The sequence below is a fragment of the Nesoenas mayeri genome (assembly GCF_963082525.1).
Source record: "Nesoenas mayeri genome assembly, chromosome: 26".
In the NCBI taxonomy this organism is placed as follows: domain Eukaryota; kingdom Metazoa; phylum Chordata; class Aves; order Columbiformes; family Columbidae; genus Nesoenas; species Nesoenas mayeri.
In genome coordinates this window covers 3,165,203-3,187,423 of record NC_137552.1, presented here as the reverse complement: position 1 = coordinate 3,187,423, position 22,221 = coordinate 3,165,203, and the positions used below count along the sequence as shown (strand labels likewise).

Genomic DNA, 22,221 nt, shown 5'->3' with positions numbered 1-22,221 from the left:
GCCCGAACTGTTTATTTGTTTCCCCACAAACCCGCTGCGCACACGCGGCTCCTCCCGAGCTCCCGCTCAGCTCAGACATAAAACACCAACTCCAGACGGCTGCAAAAATAGTGTCTTTGGGGCAAAAAAACCGGAGTTTCTACATCAGATACAACAAAATCGGCTCGAACAACCCGATCTGCAGGGTGTCCCCACTGTTTGGAAACCTCCACGGGGGAAATTTCCCTGGGGATCCATCCCTGTCCGCAGTGGGAGATGGTCGGAAAGCAGCACAGAGAAGTGGAAAGTGTCTAAGCGAGCACGTACAGACATCACCATCTAGTGGTCTCTGACACCAGCAGCCTCAACGCAGCCCAAAATGTGCAGGTTCAGCAGGGTTGGGGTTATTACTGCTCACAAATGGCTTCTCCCAGAGTAGGGAGAGCAGCCGCCACCCCCGTCCCCTGCCCCAGGAGGGACCCCCGGCTGTCACACCGGCCAGCACAGCGACACAGCCCCGATTTTGGGGGTAAAAAGCCACTCCAGACTCCTGGCAGCTGGTCCTCATGGTCCACAGCCCAGAGCCTCCGCAACAGCGCGAACTCAAACGCGCTTCCCCGCCCCGCGCGGTGCCGGAGCCCCCGGTCCCGCTCACAGAACGAGGGGCTGGAGCCCCGAACTTCCCGCAGCTCCCGCAGCACAACGTGCGCCTGCCCGGCTCCTGCGGGACCGGGACCCGCTGGGGAGCGGGAGCTGCTGCCACAGCAGACACAGCGCATCCCCCAGCCCGCGGGGCGGCGCCCCAGCAGCCCCGCCGACCCCCGACCCCTTCCCGGCTCAGCCTCCTTCATCACGGGAAACAGCTTCCAACAGGGGAGGCGCGGAGAAACTAGCCCGTCCCGCAGCGGGGAGCCCCGTGGCACCTTGTGCTTCAGTCCCCATCGCCCTCGGAGGAACCTGCTGTGGTTTCGGTCCCAGGGCCGTCACGTCCCCCCTCCGCGGCACGAAGCCTCCCCGGGCCGGCAGAGGAGTTCCCAGCAGCTTCACACCCCGATGGAGCCGTGGAAGACGCTCCCCTCGGGCTGCCCGCGCTTCCAGGGTCCGTAACTCAGGGCAGGAGATGCGGACGCCTCGCTGAACTCCCCAGGGAGATGCCCAAAACTTGGCTGGACAAAACCTCGACCAACCCGATCTAGAGGCTCCTTCTCACCAGGTTTTCTACAATTCACTCGCCATTTACTTTTGCCTCTTTCATCTTCTCTGGGTTTGAATGGATCTGTGGGGTGAGCGGGATGGAGCCCTCACTGTTGACATTGACTTTGTCCTCTATGAAAATAAAAATGCCCCTCTGAGCATTGATTTCCTTCAACAGGGGTATTTTAAGCACCATTCGAAACACGCCAGCAGGGTGCTACTGCCTCCTACAGCCCAGACATAGAGGGAGATTGATTATATAAAAATAAGAGCAGTTTAGTAACATCTTTTGCCTTTCTCCAGCTCCATCCTCCAAAGGATTTAAACTCTTTTGAGCACGTTTGTGAAACTAATCTCTGCTGCACACAGAGAGGGGAAAAGCCCTGTCATCACTGCCGTGAGAGGGGAGCAGAGCGAGATGAGGTGGCTTTCCCAAAATGATGCTTAGAGCTTTCTTCCTCCCAAGTGAAGGCAGGATGGAGTCCTTGGGCATTGGGAAAAGGGAACGTTGGAAGGAAAAGTGCAGGGGCTCTTTCTCCTTTTCTTCCCCAAGTCTTAAGCTTTCTACCCAGCAGATGCTCCAGATCCTGAACAATCCTGAAATACCGATATGCACATCCACAGGCGCATCCTCCAGTGCCTTCTGGTCTGGTAACTGGTTTTCCACTGGGGGTAGGGGAGACTTGGCCTCTCCAATATCAACCTACTTCCCTAGAATCAACGGGGAGATGTGTTTCATTTCAGAAAGTTCCTAGAAAATACAATTCTGGGTCGTGAGTGGGGCACGATGCACCTTAAATTGTCTCCCAGCTGGGTCAGGAAGCGCTTTGCTCATTCTTGGATTTATTAACAGACTTTGGTTTACAAAAGGAGTTGATGTGTTAATGTGCTTGGAGAAGAGGGAGCAGTTTGGCGCTTTCAGGAATAAAAGTAGCATTAAAAAGAGCCATGGAACCAAGTGTTGCTGCAGGAGCTGTGTCTGTGGGACAGGCTGCAGGGTGTCCCCACTGTTTGGAAACCTCCATGGGGGAAATTTTCCTGGGGATCCATCCCTGTCTGCAGTGGGAGATGGTCGGAAAGCAGCACAGAAGTGGAAAGTGTCTAAGCGAGCACGTACAGACATCACCATCTAGTGGTCTCTGACACCAGCAGCCCCAACGCAGCCCAAAATGTGCAGGTTCAGCAGGGTTGGGGTTATTACTGCTCACAAATGGCTTCTCCCAGGGAAGGGAGGGACCCCCGGCTGTCACACCGGCCAGCACAGCGACACAGCCCTGATTTTGGGGGTAAAAAGCCACTCCAGACTCCTGGCAGCTGGTCCTCATGGTCGTGGGCCTGATCCTGCAAGCAGCTGTGTCTGCTGGCATCGCAGGGCGGTGAACTTGGTTAAATGGGGGTCTGGGCTCACCCCACCCTGCTGAGCTGCACCGCGGTGGCTGCTTCAGAGCTTTGGTGGCTGAGGGGCCACAGGATTTTGGTGGCTTTCCGGGGTCCATCCCCTCCTTGTCCCGGCCCTGCTGCAAACAGGGGCACCCGCGGGGCTGCGGCTGAGGACACGGCTGGAAAAGGTGCACCCGGGGCTTTGTGGCCATGGTGGGGCAGGAGGTGACTTCAGCACCAGGGGCTGTCTAACAAGGGAGTGCTGCAGAAATGGGTTCCCCCACAGCCCCCCGTGTCCCCTTGCCCCACTCCCGCAGATGATTCACCCTCTGGGTGGTGGCTCCGGTGGCTTCAGGCGCACCCAGGCAATCCCCAAGCTGGTGTCACCTCCCTGTCCCCATTCTGCCTGATGTCACAGAGCACCTGGTGGCATTTCTAGGCTCAGCTCCCTGCCACCAGCAAGCAGGGACAGGGTCCAGTGGGGTGTCTAAGGCACAGGGTGGCACAGAGATGGCTCCAGGGGGAGTGTAGAGGGATCAGTGAAAACCCCTGCACCCTAAACCCCATCCCTGGCTCACCCAACGCAGGGGGTCTCATCCTGCTCCTCCGTGCTGCAGCCGGGCTCTGCCTCGGGCACCTTCTCCTCAGCCCACGCTGCAGCTGAAATGTTCCAGCTGGGGCCAAACCCGGCTGCACCCAACCCCAGAGCCCCCCAGGTGCTGTTAACACCCACCCTGAGCCCCTGCCTGGTGCAGTTGGGACACTGAGCGCTGCCCCAAGTGCCTGGACCTGCTGCATGGGCTGGGGGTACCCCATGGAATCACAGAATCAGTTTAGTTGGAAAAGCCCCTCAAGATCATCCAGTCCAACTGTTCCCCTACCCCAGCACTGCCCCATGTCCTGAGAACCTCATGTCCGTCTGTCCAGCCCTCCAGGGATGGTGACTCCAGCACTGCCCTGGGCAGCCTGTTCCAATGCCCCACAGCCCTTTGGGGAAGAAATTGTTCCCCAGATCCAACCTCAACCTCCCCTTTCCCAACAGCGGTTCACACCACCCTCTGAGGATGCCAGCCCCAGAACCTACAAAATCCTTTCTTTATTGTGTTTCTGGGACTGTAGCCATGCAGCTGCACCACCGGCACAATCCTCAAGGAACTATTTTCCCCCAAACACCGTCCTCATCACGCTGTGAAGTCTTGGGTGACCAGGTTGAAGACGTTGCTCTCCATGGACGACTGCCACTTGCCCCAGTTCCTCTTGATCTCCGCCTGGACCTGAACCGACACCACGGACCGGTGCTGGCACCCGGGGGCACCCACCAGCACCCAACGGGAGGGGCAGGAGCTGCACCCTGGGCTCAAAAAGGGTTTTGGGGTGCAAGAGGGTGGGGACGCCCATGCATGGCTATGTGGGTGTGATGCTCATTGGGGTGCACCCTTTAGGGGGGTCTGCAGGACCATGTACACACGGGGAGGACACGCACCTCTCCGTTCAGGAAGCAGTACAGCAGAGCCACCAGGAACCCCTCAAAAGGACAGAAAGAGCAAATGTCACCCGAGGGAAGTGGCTGGACCCCTCTGTGTTCATCTGCTGCCTGGATTTAGCATCCTCCCACACCTCTTACCCCAGCCCACGGGCAGCTGGGGTATGGGATCAGTACAAGTTGTTCACCCAGCCACAATCCCCATGCTTTGTCCCTAGGGTTTGGGGGGTGGCTGGGACACCTCTCCCAAAAGTGTGCAAAGCCCCAGCGGCACATCCCAGAGTCTCCTGGTGTGACCTTGGGATGGGACAGGTTGGGTACATGGAGGTTTTCCCTACTCATCTTCCCCAGTCTGTACCTGGTAGGAGCCGAGGACCAGCTCAAAGTACAGCCGGGCGTCCACACCGACGTGCTCAGGGAAGAGTGCAAACACCACGTAGTGTACCCCAAAGAGGGGGATGAGGAGCAGTGTGGATTTTGTCAGCCTCCTGTGGAGATTGGGTGTGTGAGAGGGGACTGGGTGCAAGCGATGGGCATAGAATCACAGAATAGTCTGGGTTGGAAGGAACCTTCAAAGCTCCCCCAGTGCCACCCCTGCCATGGGCAGGGACATCTTCACCAGCTCAGGGTGCTCAGAGCCCCGTCCAGCCTGGCCTGGGATGTCTCCAGGGATGGTTCATCCACCACCTCTCTGGCCAACCCAATCCTGCTGCCCTGTGGGACAAGCCCTCCCAAGACATTGGTCTTAACCCAAAATAGGTTTTCCATGAAAAGCAGGTGTTGGAGGCTTCAAGGATGGTCCTTCTCTGTGCTTCACCAGCAAAGGGTCCCTACTGCCCTGGGGTCCCCCAGAAACCAGGGAGAGGGGAGCGCCCCCTTGCCCAAGCAAGCCCTTACATGTACTGCTGCTTGTAGTTTTTGCTGATGTCCGGGGATCGGATCTTCTGCGCTAACATTCTGGTAACATTGAGGAAGATGAAGAAGTTCACCTGCCATGGGAAGCCATGTCTCAGGCTCTGCATAGACCCCTGGTCATGTCCTTCTGTCCATATGGGGCCCTCAGCTCTGGGGCAGGGATGCTCAGGAGACATACTCACAAATATGGCCAGGAGGATGGGAGCCTTGATCACCCACCAGTAGAGACTGGTGTAGTCATCCCAGCACCTATGGGAGAGGAGAAAAGACTCTGCCACCCACTTGTACCCTTTTAGCCTAGGTCTTGTCCCCCCACCTCCCCAGCCCCGTTTGCACAGCACCTCTTGCATGGGCCCCACCAGAAAATAGAAATAGCTTTAAAGAATTAATAAAGTTCTGCCCCGCTTCTCCCCTCCTGAACCTCCTATGCAAGGGATTTGTCCCCTGTGTCTTGCATGGAGGACACATGGCCGAGCCGCAAAAAGAAGAGGGTTTGCTGCTCTTACCCATGGTTGTCATACTGGAGCCTCGTGACCACCCAGACACAGACCGTCAGCATGGGGACACCTGCAAGGACAGGACCCAGACGGGCGTGTGGAGTCACCCCAGGGCTCTGTGCATCTCCTGTACCTCCCTCCATCCCTTGTCCTCGAAAACACGTGTTTAAGTCAGGTCTGGGGCCCTGGAGGTGGCAGGAAGGTGAAAAGAGAAAGAGATGGTGCCCACTCAAGGTGATGTGCCTGTCTGTGCGTCACCGCCTGTCTCTGTGCCTTTACATCTAACCTCGCTTCCTGGGATGGGTGTTTCCAGCCACAGATGGATGTGGGAAGAAGGAAGGACCTCGCTTTGTGACCATGTCCAGGATGGATCAGCAGCACGAGGGTGAGGATCAGGCCATGCTGGGTCTGGCGGGAGCTGGTGGGTGCTGGGAGAGCGGGGGACATGCCAAGAGCAGCCATGGGGACCATCCTGCCTGGGGACCCTCAGCCACGCAAATCTCAGAACAGCAAATCCAGGCAACCCCAAAACCAGTTTAACCCAGTCTGTGCCAATGGGAGCTCACTGGAGAGGGGGTGATGGGGAAGGGGGTCCTGCACTCACCCCAGCCGATGAGGATGTACCACCAGATGTACCTCTTGTCGGAGGTGAAGGTGAGCAGCAGCAGGGTCTGCAAGTACATGCCCTCCACCAGCAGCCAGTAGAAGTTGGCCAGGACTGAGTACTGGAAGAAGGCGATGGCTGCTTTGCAGTTCACCTGTGGGGATGAGGAGGAGAAAGGCTCAGGAGTGCTGGCTGGCATCAAACTCTGTCCTGGGGACATAGGGGTGATCAGTCTCACTGATCATCTGCTCCTAAAGTCCACCCAAGCCAGCCTTTCCTCCCCAGGTTCACAGCCTCTCTCCCCCTCCTCTTTGCAGTGCTAAATCCACTGCAGATGCAGCCAGACCCCTCCCCTGCCACTCCTGCACCATGCTGGGGCTCAGCACCTCACCGTCGACATGGTGCAGTGGTCAACGGACTCATCTGAGAAGAGGACGGCATCCTTGATGAACACGGCAGCCCCGCGCAGTATGAAGGAGGTGAAGAAGTGGATGTGGATGGAGTTCCGGGTGCAATGCAGCTTCCTACGGGGGGAAGAATCATAGAATCATTTCGGTTGGAAAAGACCCTCAAGATCATCAAGTCCAACTGTTCCCCCACCCCTGGCACTGCCCCATGTCCTGAGAACCTCATGTCCGTCTGTCCAGCCCTCCAGGGCTGGTGACTCCAGCACTGCCCTGGGCAGCCTGTTCCAATGCCCCACAGCCCTTTGGGGAAGAAATTGTTCCCACATCCAACCTCAACCTCCCCTGGTGCAACTTGAGGCCGTTTCCTCTCTTCCTGTCGCTTGTTACTTGGGAAAGGAGACCAACACCCTCCATGCTACAACCTCCTTTCAGGCAGTTCAGAGATCAGAAGGTCTCCCCTCTGCCTCCTGTTCTCCAGGCTGAACATCCTCCAGCCACCCCTGCAGAGCATCCTTCTGCAGCACAGCAAGGTCTGCAAAAACATAGCTTAAAATGGGCAGCCTGAGGGTCTGAAGGCTCCGTGTCAGCAGGAAAGGACAATGCTGCAGTTCTTCTCATGCCTCGTGTCCATGTTGGCAGGGATGGAGCCTGGCTGCTCTGGGATGGGGGACACTGAGAGCAGCCATCCCTGCTGAGGGTTGACCCCACTTCCCTCCAGCTGCAGCCCATGGAGCAGCCAGCACCAAGCCCTACCTGAAGCAGGAGAAGATGCCGATGGCCAGGATCAGGGCTGCCAGGGATGTGGAGTAGCCACAGGTGTAAAGCACCTTCATGGTGACAAAATAGCCTTTCTGGAAGGGAAAGCACCAGTGGAGTGAGGCAGCATGGATTGGGATGGGCATGGAGGTGACAGCTTGATGTCCCGACCCTTGGCCAAGCTGGGATCCCCCTGGGCAGCCCGGCAACAAGGATGAGGCCAACGAGATATCCCCAAGAGTCCCCCCTATATTTCATTGCATGGGTCAACACCAGGAAGGGAGACCCTGTCCCACAGCCCCCTGGGGACCCGCTTGCCTTGTCCTCGGTGTCATTGCTGCTGCTGATGGCCTCCAGCTCGCAGGCATTGCCATAGAGGGGGCTGGGGAAGCTCCATCCCGACTCAGTGCAGTTCCTCCGGATCAGCACTGCAGCGTCAAGAAGGAACCTCATGAGAGCTACGGGCATGGCCTCTGCATCAGCATCCCCAAAATGTCCTGCCTGGGATGGGCACCCTGATCTTTGGGATGGAGACTAAATCCAAGCACCAGCATCCTGGCTGTGACAGCAGCGCGGTACCCAAAGGGCCTGGCTGCCCCATCCCTTCCGTCCCAGTCACACCTCTGCCCTTCGGTGCTGTGCCTGGAGGTGCCAGGACATCTTAGGGCATGATGTGAAAGCAACCATGGATCACAGAATCAGAGAATAGTTTGGGTTGAAGGGACCTTGAAAGCCCATTGAGTGCCACCCCTGCCATGACAGGGACATCTTCACCAGCTCAGGGTGCTCAGAGCCCCGTCCAGCCTGGCCTGGGATGTCTCCAGGGATGGTTCATCCACCACCTCTCTGGCCAACCTGGGCCAGGCTCTCACCACCCTCAGGGCCAACAATTCCTTCCTCATGTCCAGCCTGAATCTCCCTCCTTTGTTTTAAAACCATCACCCCTTGTCCTATTGCAACAGACCCTGCTCAAAAGTCTGTCCCCATCTTTCTTCTCTGCCCCTTTTAAGTCTGGAAACTCCACAATAAGGTCTCCCTGGAGACTTCTCCAGCCTGAACACCCCAACTCTCTCAGCCTGTGCTCACAGCAGAGCTGTTCCACCCATATCTGCCAAGCTTTAGGACGGCGCAGGAGCTGTGGGAGCAGAGGGGAAGGGCTGGGGTGGCAGAAGGATCCCAGGCAGGGTGGGTGCAGCTCAGCCCTTGGTCCCAGGGGGCGAGCAGTCTGGATGCAGAACACCACACCTTTGGACTTCTTGAAGACATGGAGGATGTCAGGGCAGGTGACGGCTCGGGACTGGCCGATGGGCACGGCCAACCAGCAGCTCACTCCATCCCACTCGGTCCGGCAGCCTGGAGAGGGACAAGACCATTAGTGCCACCAGGAAGGGATGTGCTGGGGACACACACACAGCCCCTGGTCCAGAGGCACAGCCCACAGCAGGCACAGCCCACAGCAGGCACGGCCCTGCGGCTGTAATGGGAGAGTGTCCAGCCATCACCCAATCTACAGGCCATGTCATAACCCCACAGGAATTAGGAACATCCCGGCTCCAGTTCTGGAATGACCTCCCTTGGTGCTGAGCTCTTCTTTGAGCCCCACGATGAGATGGACCTCGTATTTTCTGGGGCTACATCAGACCATGACCTCCTACGGGGAGACCCTTGAGGACGACGGTACGGGAAAGGCTGGGACATTCCTGGTGACATCTAAAAGAGGGTCTTGAGCACAAGTGTGATGGGAGTGGCTGAGGGACCTGGGGGGTTCAGCTGGAGAACAGGAGCTGAGGGGAGACTTTCTGATCTCTGAACTGCCTGAAAGGAGCTTGGAGCCAGGGGGGTCGGGCTCTGCTCCCCAGGAACAAGCGCCAGGAGCAGAGGAAATGGCCTCAAGTTGCACCAGGGGAGGTTGAGGTTGGATGTGGGAACAATTTCTTCCCCAAAGGGCTGTGGGGCATTGGAACAGGCTGCCCAGGGCAGTGCTGGAGTCACCATCCCTGGAGGGTTGGACAGACGGACATGAGGTTCTCAGGACATGGTTTAGTGCCAGGGGTGGGTTAACAGTTGGACTTGATGATCTTGAGGGTCTTTTCCAACCCAAACGACTCTGTGATTCTATGATAATGCTGGATTTCTGCATCCAGCAGCTGTGCGGGCTCAGCTCTGGATGTCTCTCCAGCCCAAAGGAGGACAGGAGAAAGCACTGCCAGACTCGCAGGAGAGCAATTAGCTTAAACGTGGTTTGCTTCTCTCTCTAGCACTAATTTAATCCTTAAATGACTCTCTAATCATCTTGGAAACAAGCATGGCCAAGCAGACATGGGACCTTGAAGAATTAGCACACCGGGATGAGACACAGACATCACACCTCCAGGACAGCTCTTCTCCTTGCACATGTACGTTATTAACCTTGTAGATATACATTATTAACCTGCAGCCACATCTATTCCCAGCCAGGGAATGTGGACTCAGACAAGTCTAATTAGTTTTCTCCAATTTCAGCAAAGCTGTCTGTTGGTATCTGGAGGGATTTGGAGGGCTGTCATCACAACAACAAGGCATGTCTTAATTTCTGCTCTGGAAGACAGGTGAACTGAGCACAACGATTGGGATTAACGGGATTTAAGTCCTCCTTCCAACTCTGTTTCCCTCGCCATAGCTGCTGTGACATCTAAAAAGATAATCTCATTACTTAGAGCTGTGCAAAACTGGAACAACTCTGCCATGGAGAAGATGTGATTGGAGGCAACTTCTAGGAGGACATGGCAAAAACACATGAGCAAAGGAATTGAAATTGTGTCTCATTGCAAACCTCACAGGCAGGATCTGTGCCTTCAGTGTCCCCATATTGTTGGTCCCCAGGAGCCACCACATCCTCACACTGTCCCCCGTCCCCAACCAGTGCAGCTCAGCAGCCCCAGGTTCTTGGTTTGGCTTGACACAAAGCAACCGCCTTTATTCTGTTCTTCCCAGCTCAGGGCTGAAACATCACCAAGATCAACATTATCCTTGCGACGTTCTCCTTGACGTGACCGAAAAGAGCATTTTCCCCTCAAAATGCAGCTTGATGGGAAGTTCCTGCTTAGCATTTCTGCTGGTTAATTAGACGCAGATCTGCCAGGGCTGCCTCCCTATTTCTTGCTGCTCTAACTGGTACCTGGAGACCTCCAAATGAGATAATATGAGCCTAACCACTGGGTTATTTCTCCCCAGCTATTTCTGAGTAGTAAACGCTGCCAGCACCGGAGCAGATTTGGGAGGCAAAGCTTTGCAAACATGATCTCTGACCAGTTTTAGGGCCCTATGGTGGGTTCCCCAGGAGGATGCTGAAGCCGGAGGTCCCTGTTCTGTCCCTTCACACTATATTGCCACCATGTCCAGATCATCTGAGATGTCCCCTCCATCTGGCACAAGCAAGAAGTTGGGGAGTGATAAATTCAGTTCACGTGGGCAGTGGAGGTGGCAGTTAAGCAGGAAACCTGAGATTAAATACTGATTTAATTATGCATTCATGCTTCTTGGTTATTTTCCTACAGTGATATTCCTTCCCCCCGTCTGGCATGATCTGGGCTGCAAAATGGACGTTTTCCCATCAACTTGGCCTCTCTCTGCTAAGCCGAATGATACGTTATATCTCTGCATAGTTACTTAAGCAATTATGCACCTTAACATGCATTTATTGAGATGCTTCATTTTTACATTTATATTAGATGAAACCCACTGAATGATACATTTCTTATTCATTAGGGATAATTTTTACCCAGAATTTGAGCCAAGATGGTTTTGGATGGAAACTGAAATGCAATTAGAAAAAAAAAAAGTACAAAAGCAGTATTTTAAAACTGTTTTTCAGTTAGTTAATTGGTTTATAAGTCCCCGGATATGTAAAAATTAAATTGCTCAAAACATGTTTAGTATCAAAACTAAGTGAATTAGGAAGGGAAGAAGGGATGAAGGGGTGACCAAGTCCAACCATAACCCACCCCCGGCACTGCCCCATGTCCTGAGAACCTCATGTCCGTCTGTCCAGCCCTCCAGGAATGGTGACTCCAGCACTGCCCTGGGCAGCCTGTTCCAATGCCCCACAGCCCTTTGGGGAAGAAATTGTTCCCACATCCAACCTCAACCTCCCCTGGCGCAACTTGAGGCCGTTTCCTCTGCTCCTGGCGCTTGTTCCTGGGGAGCAGAGCCCGACCCCCCCTGGCTCCAAGCTCCTTTCAGGCAGGTGTTTGCATCCCTCAGCCCACCCGTTATTCCCAGCTGCAATCTCAGCCCCTCTCTCCCTGCAGCAGCATGTTTGGGGCTCTCCGAGGATGCTCCTCAGCCTTTGCCTTGGCGTTGCTCCCCATTTCTCTGAAAATACATCTTATTCTGCATCCATATGTGCTCTGCAACCCCACAATCATGTGTCATCCTCCCGTTAGCAAATTCCCCCCTCCATTCAGTCGAGGGAGATGAGCCCCGCGCACAGCAGCGAGTCGCACTCACCTTGCTGCCCGGGGGGTGCTGGCCTTTGGCTTTCAGTCCTGATAATCTCCAGGCATTCAGCTTCTTGCTCTTGGAAATAGAGGACAATGGAGCAGTCGGGATGTGTCGCTCGCACCTTGGGAAGGGGGAAAGGGTAGACAGTAGCACGCTGGGCATTAAAAGCCCTGAGCAGGCAGGGTACCAGCCGATATTCACTATTTCTGCTGCAGCCAGCCTCAGGAGAGCCTGTCTGCGTAAGCATGCTTTAGGGCCCTGACATTTCCTTAGCTTTCTACTGTTTGCTTTGTAAACACCATAAAGAAGCGCTGCAATTATTCCTAATTCCCTCCAAAAGCGTATGATGCTTCAGGGCACCGCTCCGTCAAGACGCAGGATCCATGCAGAGGAGCTGAGCTTACAGACGGAGGGGCCAAGCCCATCGGCAGGGCAGAGGCGAGCATGTTCAAAGCCTGAGCGAGAAAACCATGTAATTATAGATTAAAAAAACCCAACAAACACATCTTTGGGCATGTCTAATCCTTCCCTTGATGTCTGGGTTTTGCTCACACAGGTTTTGTTCACGCTCAGGCTGGTGTATTTTAATCAGAGGCATTGGCAATGGCCATTGGAGTTCACCCACCTCTTGTACCACATCTCTTTGGGGAGATGCTGCAAAAGGGGCACGTTGATCTCTGTAAAGCTTTTGGGTTTGCTCGGAGAAGTGCTGAGACACCAAGGAGCATGCCCTGACCCCGCGGCTCCCAAAAATGCATGGGATGTGGTGGCTCAGTGCCCTGAGCTCTCTAGGACCCCCTAATTTTGGGTTTCACCCCCTTGGCTTCCATCTGGAGAGCCGGGAGCTCAAGGCTGGAGTGAGAGCACGCCATGAATTTGACACACCCGTTCCTGAGCATCCATCCCATTCCCAAACACCCACCCCTATTCCCGAGCATCCGTGCTCATTCCTGAGCATCCATGCCCCTGGGAGGATGCAGTGGGGGCTGCAGCATCTGGAGATGGGACATTTCTGGGACAGGGTTCTTTGGGTCAAGACATGTTGCTGATGGCTTTAGGTGTGTGGACAGAGATATAGAAGTTGGAGAAATAGAGGGATGAGGGTGGGCAAGCGGACCCAAGGACTGAAGGAAAGTCTGGAATGTTAAAACATCACTGGACGGGGCTCTGAGCAACCTGAGCTGGTGAAGATGTCCCTGCTCATGGCAGGGGGGCACTGGATGAGCTGGGAAGGTCCCTTCGACCCAAATTATACTGTGGTTCTATGACCCACACGAGGATGGAGGGAATTGTCCCCAGGCAGGGCAGAGCTGGGTCACCGTCCCTGGGGATGCCCCGGAGCTGAACCCCAAAGGAGCTTTGCTGGGTCTCCCAGTTGGACCCCAAGGGGTGTCCCAGCCCTGGGGGTGCTGCGGTGTCCCAGCATCACCAACCTCCCACCCTGCCTGTCCCTGCACTGCATGTCAGCAAATCCTCCTGTGAAAGCACCTGAGCTGGTACAGCGGTGCCAGTGACTTGCAGGGCTGCGGTGGCACCTCTGGGTCAAGCAGCATGAGGGATGGGGACAGGGATGGGGACATGCTGGGGACACCTGTGTGCTGGCCAGGACTGCAGCCACACTGCTCTCCAGGGCTGGATGGACCCCCACGCAGCTGTCACAGGCAGGGGACACCATGCTCACCACCCACCCTCTCCCCGCGTGGTCCCGTCCCACATGGTGACACTTACCCGCAGCATCAGGAGTGCGAGCAGCAGGACCAGCATCGTGCAGGCACCGGGGGGCTGCCACAGACCCCCCATGGCTGGAGCCACCCCTGTGCTGCCCTGTCCTGGCTCAGTCCCCGAGGGGAAGGTGACTCCCCAGCTCCTCCGGCATGGCCCTGAGGGCAGGGGGGTCACATCAGGACCCTGCACCCCCTAACTCTGGCCGCTCCTTGTCCTGCTTCCGAATCCTCTGGGGACCCTTCTCCGTGGTGGTTGCTGGGTGCCACTTGGGTGGCCCTGGCTGTGCCCCCACCTCGCCGTCCCTGCCCAGCACCAACAGGCTCCGTCTGACTGCGAGACTGAATGTCACAGCTCCTGGATCTGGGAATCCAGGCTCCACCCTCCGCTCCCCCTCCCCATACGGAGGGTTGGATGCCAGGAGCAGCATGGGGGGGGACACCCCAGCCTGGCACTGCCCAGTCTGCCCACCACCGGGATCCCAGCACCCCCTTATCTGCTCCCATCAGGGACCTGGGGAACCCCAGCTGGGCACAGGGGGATGCGCAGGGGGGCATGGAGACCTCTTGCCTGCTCCTCCAGTGCTACTAAGCTGAAAAATTGGCTGAAGGCTGCAGGAAAAGGGGGTGCAGGCAGGGGGGGTGCAGGGTGCGTGCACAAAGGCAGGATGCTCCTTCAAGCTCTGCCTGCACAGGAGGCTCTGCTGGCCCCAGCACAGCAGGCAGTGCTGCCCATCCCATCCCATCCCATCCCATCCCGTCCCGTCCCGTCCCGTCCCGTCACATCCCATCCCATCCCATCCCGTCCTGTCCCGTCCTGTCCCATCCCATCACATCCCGTCCCATCCTGTCCTGTCCCGTCCCGTCCCATCCCATCACATCCCGTCCCATCCCGTCCTGTCCCATCCCATCCCGTCCCGTCACATCCCATCCCATCCAGTCCTGTCCCATCCCATCCCGTCACATCCCATCCCATCCCATCCCATCCCATCCCATCCCATCCCGTCCTGTCCCGTCCTGTCCCATCTCATCACATCCCGTCCCATCTCGTCCCGTCCCGTCCCATCCCATCCCATCCCGTCCCATCCCATCCCATCCCGTCCCATCCTGTCCTGTCCTGTCCCGTTCCATCCCATCCCATTCTGTCCTGTCCCATCCCATCCCGCCCCGTCCTGTCCTGTCCCATGCCCAGGGCAGTGCTGGAGTCACCATCCCTGGAGGGTTGGACAGACGGACATGAGGTTCTCAGGACATGGGGCAGTGCCAGGGGTGGGGAACAGTTGGACTCCATGATCTTGAGGATCTTTTCAACCCAAAATGATTCAATGATTCTGTGATTACCCTCATGCATATTGCTCTGGGGTGACAGCAGAGCCATGCACGGCTGTGGATGATGGGGACTGGTGACTGGGGGGCTCCATATTGACAGGTCCCCACAGGCCGCCCTCCAGCTACGGGCGTTCCCATTAACCCAACACCAGCCCTGGGATTGCTGCTGGTGTGTGTCCATAATTACAAATGACTCAGCCCTTTCCAAAGCAAATGAAGTCACTCACAATTATCTTTTGGCAAGTGGCAAATGCTCATTTACCGAGGGCTGGAAATCACTAATTGTGTCACCTCCATCCCACCTTATGGCAAAGAAGTGGGGTGTCTCCAGCCCTCACCAACAACCTCTTGCTTTATTTTGGGCTCTGGGGAAGGAAAGAGCCTGCAAAGGATAAGTCAGCATAAGAGGAGAGCGTGGTGGCTGGATGATGGCTTGGGGCAGATGGGACTCAAAGCACCAGCAGCATGAGACCACCTGGAAGGAGAAAGTGGTACTTTTTTTCAACCAGCTTTCACAGTGAGATGCTTCCACCCCCTGGTCCTCATGAACCCATAGAGCATCCCCGAGAGGTGTGCGGCTGTGTGTGACAGTGTGACACTCCACAGGGGACAGCAGCTGCCAAGCTGCCACTCCGTATCCGGGATTTGCCTTCATGTGCAATGACAAACTGGTTTCTGAACTGGTTCTTGATAACACTTAGGAGCCAGCAGTGGTGATGGGGGGGACGTATTGCCTCAGTTGTGCTTACTTCATCTTCCTCGAGCCTTGGGCAAGGCTGCTCCGTCCTGCCTGTGTTTCCTCAGCTTGGGAATCTCTCTGGCTCTGATATGTCCCCAGGGCAGGGGGATGACACAAGGGTTTCACCGTCACCTTGTTGCCCTCTCCCAGTTATCAGAGGGCAGCTCAGCGAGTTGTTGCTGCTGGGCCATATCAGCACAGCTCACCTGGGCTTGATGCATCACCATCCCAGTGTTCCCAGTCTTGTGGCCGACCATCAAGCCCCTAATGACCCTGCTCTGCTCCTCAGCTAATTCCCCAAAGCTCGTTGATGCTAAACTTTCCTTGCGTTGCGTTATGAAGATTGGCTGATGGACCTGGGGGGTTCAGCTGGAGAACAGGAGCTGAGGGGAGACCTGATCTCTGAACTGCCTGAAAGGAGCTTGGAGCCAGGGGGGTCGGGCTCTGCTCCCCAGGAACAAGCGTCAGGAGCAGAGGAAACGGCCTCAAGTTGCACCAGGGGAGGTTGAGGTTGGGTCTGGGGAACAATTTCTTCTCTCTGTGTGACAAATGTGCTGGGGGACTTAAAAAGGGACATGCTTATGGTGACACGCTGCCGGTCCCTGCCTGCAGCTGAGCCCCCAGCCTGTGCCCTAACCTGCAATGCTGCACAAGAGGCATCAGGGATGTGGGTTGCACCAGAGGGCAGCTAATAAAGCCCCAAAAGGGGTTGAGGGTGGCAGGGGGGACCTGGGGACATTCAGAGCAGGTCCCCTGGACCCCTTGTTGTCCTACTGCTGGCAGAAGGTTTCCTCACGCTGCTCAGCCCTTCGCCCCTTTAATCCTTCCCGCACACAAGAACAATATTAGCACCAGTGAGCCAGGCTCTGCCAGAAGCAGGGGGTAATCAGCAACAGTAATTAAATGTGCAAATAACGGGAATTTGGGAGTTACAACAAAAGGCAGAGGAACAATCTGGAGGGGCTTGGAGAAATTAGGAACACAGAGCAAAATCTAATCAAGCAGAAAATAGCCTGACTGGAGCCAATGGCTGGAGGCAAAGGCATTGCTCCTCCCCTGGCATCTGGAGGGGTCTCTGGTGCTTTTTTGGGGGCAGGACAGGAGGTTTTGGGGAGATTTGTTCCCGCTGGCTGCAGGCTGGGTTCCTGGGAAGAATTCCCAGAACTGTGCTATGGGTGGATGGCAGATTTTGGACTTAATATTGATGAGGGAAAAAAAATAATCACCCAGAAGAGCAGTCTGTGGAAATGCACCGAGTAGAGGTGGAGGGAAGATACCTGAGGCCACCGGGAAGTTGGGCTGTTTGCGGGGAGAAAGGGGTTTTGCACTGCAGTGGGTTTGCTCTGAGCACCCTGAGCTGGTGAAGATGTCCCTGCTCATGGCAGGAGTGGCACTGGATGGGCTCTGAAAGTCCCTTCAACCCAAACTGTTCTGTGATTCTGTGGTCCTGGGGACACACTGCAGGAAAACCCAGCCCAGTGATGCTCCTCCCTGGCCAAACCACCAGGAGGGTTTGTTTCCCCCAGCAGCTATAGCAACGAGTCCTGTTGCAGCTCTGCCTGCCCCAGCTATGGAGGTGGGGACAGCGGGGGACCCCCATGGGGCCTGGGGGGACACCCCAGCAGGGACCTACATCATCCCCAACAGGGTAAGCCCCAAAGAGAAGCTCCCTGTCTGGATTTATGGGATAGACAGGGTGGGGACATGGGGAGAGTGGGTGGAAAGGGGGTCTGAGGTTGGGTTTTTGGGGGTCACTGGGATCTGGGGTAGCAAAGCCACCCTGTGATGGGGCTCTTTGCAAAATGCCCCCCCTGTCCCCCTTCCCTAAGAAGGCCGCTGCTTCACAGGGACATGTCCCCAGCGCTGGGGACTTGCCAGGCGTGAAATCCACCCAGGCTTGCAGGGCTGCACCCTGAAAAAATGGGGGTTGTTGCAAGCTCCCCCCTCCTCCCAGGCTCCCACCTCTGGGCCAGCGCTGCTCTGCTCCCCACCACCCGCTCCTCTCCCTGCTCCTGCCCTCTTGCCGCGCTGCCAGGGCACTGAATTAAACCAAAAGTGGGAAATCCCTGAAGTTTTCCTTCTTTCCCCTCCTGCCTTTCAGCTCCCACCCGAGCGGTGTCCCCGTGGGCTTGTGCCGGTGTCCCCACAGCCGGTGATGATCCTGCAGCAGCTTCCCGGGACTGCGGCTGCCCTGGCCCCCCCTGCCGGACCCCTGCACGTCCGGGGAGGTGCGTGATGGTAGATGTAGAGGTCAGCATTAAAACCAGCTTAACTTCACCCTTTTTCAGGATGAGGGGCAGGCAGGGGGGCTGTGCCCACTCTGCAGCCTCACAGGGCGGTGAGTCCACGGCTGCTTTGCTCCATGGGATGAGATTTTAGGCGGTTTTACCCACCCTGAAGCCTGGGCTGGATTTGGCAACACCAGGACACTCCCGGGGAATGGTTTTGGGCTGTTCTTTTAAATCCCACTTCCATTCCCTTTACCAGCTTCGTAGCCCTTCTCCGAACTCCAATCTTGGATCTAATCTGATCTTGGAGGCAGCTCCTCGTGCAGGTTTGTGGGCATTTTGCAGGGGAACTTCACACCTGCGGCGAATGGGGATGTTCTGATGGTGATGCAGAGCCAGACGCTGTGTTTCCCCTGCAGCCAGATTGCTCTCAGCAGCCGTGACACGGCTTGGGCATCCAGCCACGGGGACAGGGACACTGACCTGTATGTGCACGGCTGCTCCAGGTCCCAGCGTTTTGTGCAGAGCATCCCCCACCTGCTCCTCTCCTGCACCCAGCTCCATAGGTGCTTGCATCTGGGAGCGGAGATGGGAGCAGCCTCCACGGTCCAGCCACAGGTCCTGCCCTCTTGGGGGGTCTCTGAGCTCCCCAGGGTGGGACGTGGTGCAAAGCAGAGCTGACCCCACATGGCGACACCCCCAAAACACCAGCTCTACCAGCCGGTGCCAAGGCAGAGCTTGCCAAGCCGCCGAGCGCTGCCAGGACCACAGCGATTCTCCTCCGAATGGGCGGAAAGTCCAATGCCTCCAGCACCACTAATCACCTTTTGTGAGCAGCCTTCAGCAAGCCAGACCAGATGTTTAATCACATTTGCAAATAAGAAGAAGGCTGGAATAGGGCTATTTTAAAGCTTTATCCAAGCAAAATAATTTTTAAGTGCCACATGGGCCTTCCAAATTGGGGTGGGGGGAGTTTGGCTTCGTTCCCATTGGTTGGGCATAGGGACAAGCCTTGGTGCTGCCAAGTGCCACCCCAGGCACTCATTCCACGGCTGCTGTTCTCGTGCCCTTGCTCTGATCTCTCTCTGACGCAGAACTCCTTACTTTCCAGCAGATTTAATCGATTTGATGATGATTCAAAACTCCCAAATGCACCAGGTGGTGATGAACAGGCTGGCTGTATCGGCGCTGACATCCTTCGGGTTCGGGCCATCCCCAGCCACTGCCCAGGTAAGGGTCAGAGATGCTGCATGGACAAAGAGACCAGAGGACCAAAAAGGACCAAAAAATTGGGTAAAGGGACCTTTCCAGAGCTGCGCAGGTGAGTGGGATGCTCGTGTAGTGCTTTGGCACAGCCTGGGACCCATCTGGGCACAGAAGCTGGGTGGTCTCCACCCATCTCACTCCAGGCTCTGCAGCCTCTTGGCATTTGGGGGCTCTTTGTGCTGGTTTAACTTCCCACTCTGTCAGCACAGGTTGTATGCAGGATGCTCGGAGATGATTTAGCCCGGCTGGGAAGCGCCAGAACCCCCACTGTGGTTGGGGCAGCCGAGCGGCGAGGCTGAGTGCTGTTATCATGTCTCTGCGAGGGTTTTCATTTGAAAGTCCATCTCGAACCAAAAGCATATTAAACATTTCATCTCCCTGGTGGGGAAACAAATGCTGCTTTCTCGGTGGGAGCGAGAGCTGGGCTGTGGGCAGCTGCCTCGTTTGCACCAGCTGGCAAATCCAGCCACACACCCTCCCTGCTGCCCACCCAGTGCCCACCAGTTCACTGTGCTGGTTGAGACTGGACCCTGTCACATCTCAGCAGATGGAGCAAACGAGCAATGTCCAGCAGCATTTTCATAGAATTGGAGAATGGTTTGGGTTGAAGGGACCTTCCCAGCTCCCCCAGTGCCCCCCTGCCATGAGCAGGGACATCTTCACCAGCTCAGGGTGCTCAGAGCCCCGTCCAGCCTGGCCTGGGATGTCTCCAGGGATGGTTCAGCCACCACCTCTCTGGCCAACCTGGGCCAGGCTCTCACCACCCTCAGGGACAATAATTCCTTCCTCATGTCCAGCCTGAATCTCCCCGCTTTGGTTTAAAACCATCACCCCTTGTCCTATTGCAACAGGCCCTGCTCAAAAGTCTGTCCCCATCTTTCTTTTTGGCTTCTTTAAATACAGAAAAGCCATAATAACGTCTCCCCAGAGCCTTTTGAAGTCCTGGCTGTGGGACTATCATCTCCCCGTGTCCCCAGCAGCTGGGTTCCCGTGCTGGATGACCATGGGGTTTGTGTGGGACGGAGCCCACCCAGCCAGATCAGAGCAGAGCTGCGCTGTGCTGGTGGCATCGCAGCCATCGCCCCCTGGGAACCTTCTCACTGGTGCATTGGGGAGCTGCTCCCCATGGAGACGCTGCCAAAAGGGGCCCAGCACAACCTTGTATTTTGTTCCTCCCCGCAGGCCATGGCGATGCCTTTGCAGACCGCAGAGGAAGAGGAGGCTGTGGTTTTCCATCATCACTACATCCCCTATCCCAGTCCCGCTCCCGTCCTGCCGTGGCCGGTTCAGGTGCAGGATCGGGGACTGGCGGCTGTGCGGCACCTGAGCACAGGCTCGTTAGCTGAGGATGGGGAGGTGTAAGTAATGAGGGTACCGCTTTGTGCCACCCAGCACGGTGCCCCCACGGCCCCTGGTGTAGCGGGACCTCCAGCCCAAGCTGGGACACAAGGAGCAACACCAGGTCAGCACTTACTTCTGTCCTTGCTCCCCTCCAGCAGTGCAGTGCCCCCGCCTCCACCTCCCAGCGCCACGGGGACCGTGGGAGCCAACGTTCCACCAGCATCAGGTAATGACATGTTCTACTAATGTCCCTCAACAAGGGACGTCTTGCCCTTGGTTGTGCTCTCGAGGGTCTGGAGCACAAGTGTGATGGGTCAGAGGGACCTGGGGGGTTCAGCTGGAGAACAGGAGCTGAGGGGAGACCTTCTGATCTCTGAACTGCCTGAAAGGAGCTTGGAGCCAGGGGGGTCGGGCTCTGCTCCCCAGGAACAAGCACCAGGAGCAGAGGAAACGGCCTCAAGTTGCGCCAGGGGAGGTTGAGGTTGGATGTGGGAACAATTTCTTCCCCAAAGGGCTGTGGGGCATTGAACAGGCTGCCCAGGGCAGTGCTGGAGTCACCATCCCTGGAGGGCTGGACAGACGGACATGAGGTTCTCAGGACATGGGGCAGTGCCAGGGGTGGGTTAACAGTTGGACTTGATGATCCTGAGGGTCTCTTCCAACCAAAATGATTCTATGCATCAACCAGACAGCTCCCAGTTAAAGACTGAGCCTTCCCTGTCCCTCCCTCCATGCAATCCTGGGGGTGCACAACTTCCAGCTCCCCCTTTCTCTCCGCAGAGTACTATGACATGATGGCAGAGAGGCTGTGAGCTCCATGCTTCCCAAGATGGTTTCTCCTGTACATCCCAGCCCTCAACCCCAGAAGATCCTGCAGGTGCTGAGCATGGGTGCTCCATGATACCTATAAGTTTTGGGGTGTCACAAAGCCTGTCACCAAACCCCAGCTGACAGCATGACCCCAAACAGGGACAAGCTTTATCTCCATGCTCTGCAGGCTTGTCCCTGGTGACACCCTGATCCTGGCTGGACAATATGTCTCTGCTGAACCATGAGGACTCTGCAGCATGGGCTGTGTTGTGTCCCCATGGGTGGGTGGGTGCTGCCAGCCCAGGTGGCCCTGGTCTTCATTAATCCCTTCAGATCTCAAAGCAGCACATTGCCTGTAATTAATTTGCTTTGTTAAGAAAGCACCCTGCTGTCACTAATTAAGCATTTGTAATTATCAGACTGCTGGCTCATTGCCTGAATGCAGGGTTCCCTTTGAGCTGGGAGGGTAAAAGTGGGGTGTGAGCATACAGAAAGATGGTAGCCAGGCAGTTGTACCTTAAATCCCCTCCTTTTGCCTCCAGTGGGTGTGAGTCCTGCCCTGTTTGTCTTCTGGGGTCCTAATGGAAAGGAGGTTTTATCCTTTCTGAGCCCAGGGCTGAGCTGTGCTCTGGCACAGGCAGCAAAACTCAGCCTGGCTCCTGTTGAAGCTGGAGGAGAAGCTCCAAATGTGGAGCAGAAGAGTTCTGTTGGGTTGCAGCATGAAGGCACATCTCCAGCAAGAAGGGAAGGAGACTGCCCAAAAGCTGCACTGAATTCGATGGGAAACCAGGCTGGTGCACAAAGGTTTCCACATCCGTATGGACAGAAGCGGAAGAAGGAGGAGAGGAGTCATCAGGAGATGGGGTGGACAGGAAGGGTGGGCTCAAGATATGTCCCAATTTTAGCTTGAATATGAGAATAAGGAGAGGAATGGGAGGATGAAGCAATGGGGATTGCCACACCCATGGTGGAAACAACCCTTGGAGCCTTCTCTGAGTCACGCTAGTGGAACTGGGGCATCCTTCAGCTGGTGGCATGGAGACCATGGCGCTCACCACCCTCAGGGGCAACAATGTCTTCCTTATGTCCA

General features: G+C 56.2%; 2 protein-coding genes across 2 annotated transcripts; one reads left to right on the top strand and one right to left on the bottom strand.

Annotated features, from left to right (window-relative positions):
• Window positions 1-3,734: 3,734 nt before the first annotated feature.
• On the bottom strand, window positions 3,735-13,497 carry LOC308049985 (vasoactive intestinal polypeptide receptor 1-like; the record flags this gene model as incomplete). The annotated part of the gene is made up of 13 exons (XM_080359892.1): window positions 3,735-3,827; window positions 4,037-4,078; window positions 4,395-4,524; window positions 4,934-5,025; window positions 5,134-5,200; window positions 5,458-5,518; window positions 6,053-6,206; window positions 6,444-6,576; window positions 7,213-7,310; window positions 7,534-7,643; window positions 8,461-8,568; window positions 11,704-11,818; window positions 13,426-13,497. 13 exons carry the CDS (start codon window positions 13,495-13,497, stop codon window positions 3,735-3,737), a joined length of 1,275 nt encoding a protein of 424 aa, XP_080216018.1.
• A 5,339-nt stretch (window positions 13,498-18,836) lies between these two features.
• On the top strand, window positions 18,837-21,133 carry PRR29 (proline rich 29; the record flags this gene model as incomplete). The annotated part of the gene is made up of 4 exons (XM_080359727.1): window positions 18,837-18,944; window positions 20,163-20,338; window positions 20,477-20,547; window positions 21,102-21,133. The coding sequence occupies exons 1-4, from the start codon at window positions 18,843-18,845 to the stop codon at window positions 21,131-21,133; spliced, it is 381 nt and encodes a 126-aa protein (XP_080215853.1). The 5' UTR covers window positions 18,837-18,842.
• Between the last annotated feature and the right edge of the window lie 1,088 nt (window positions 21,134-22,221).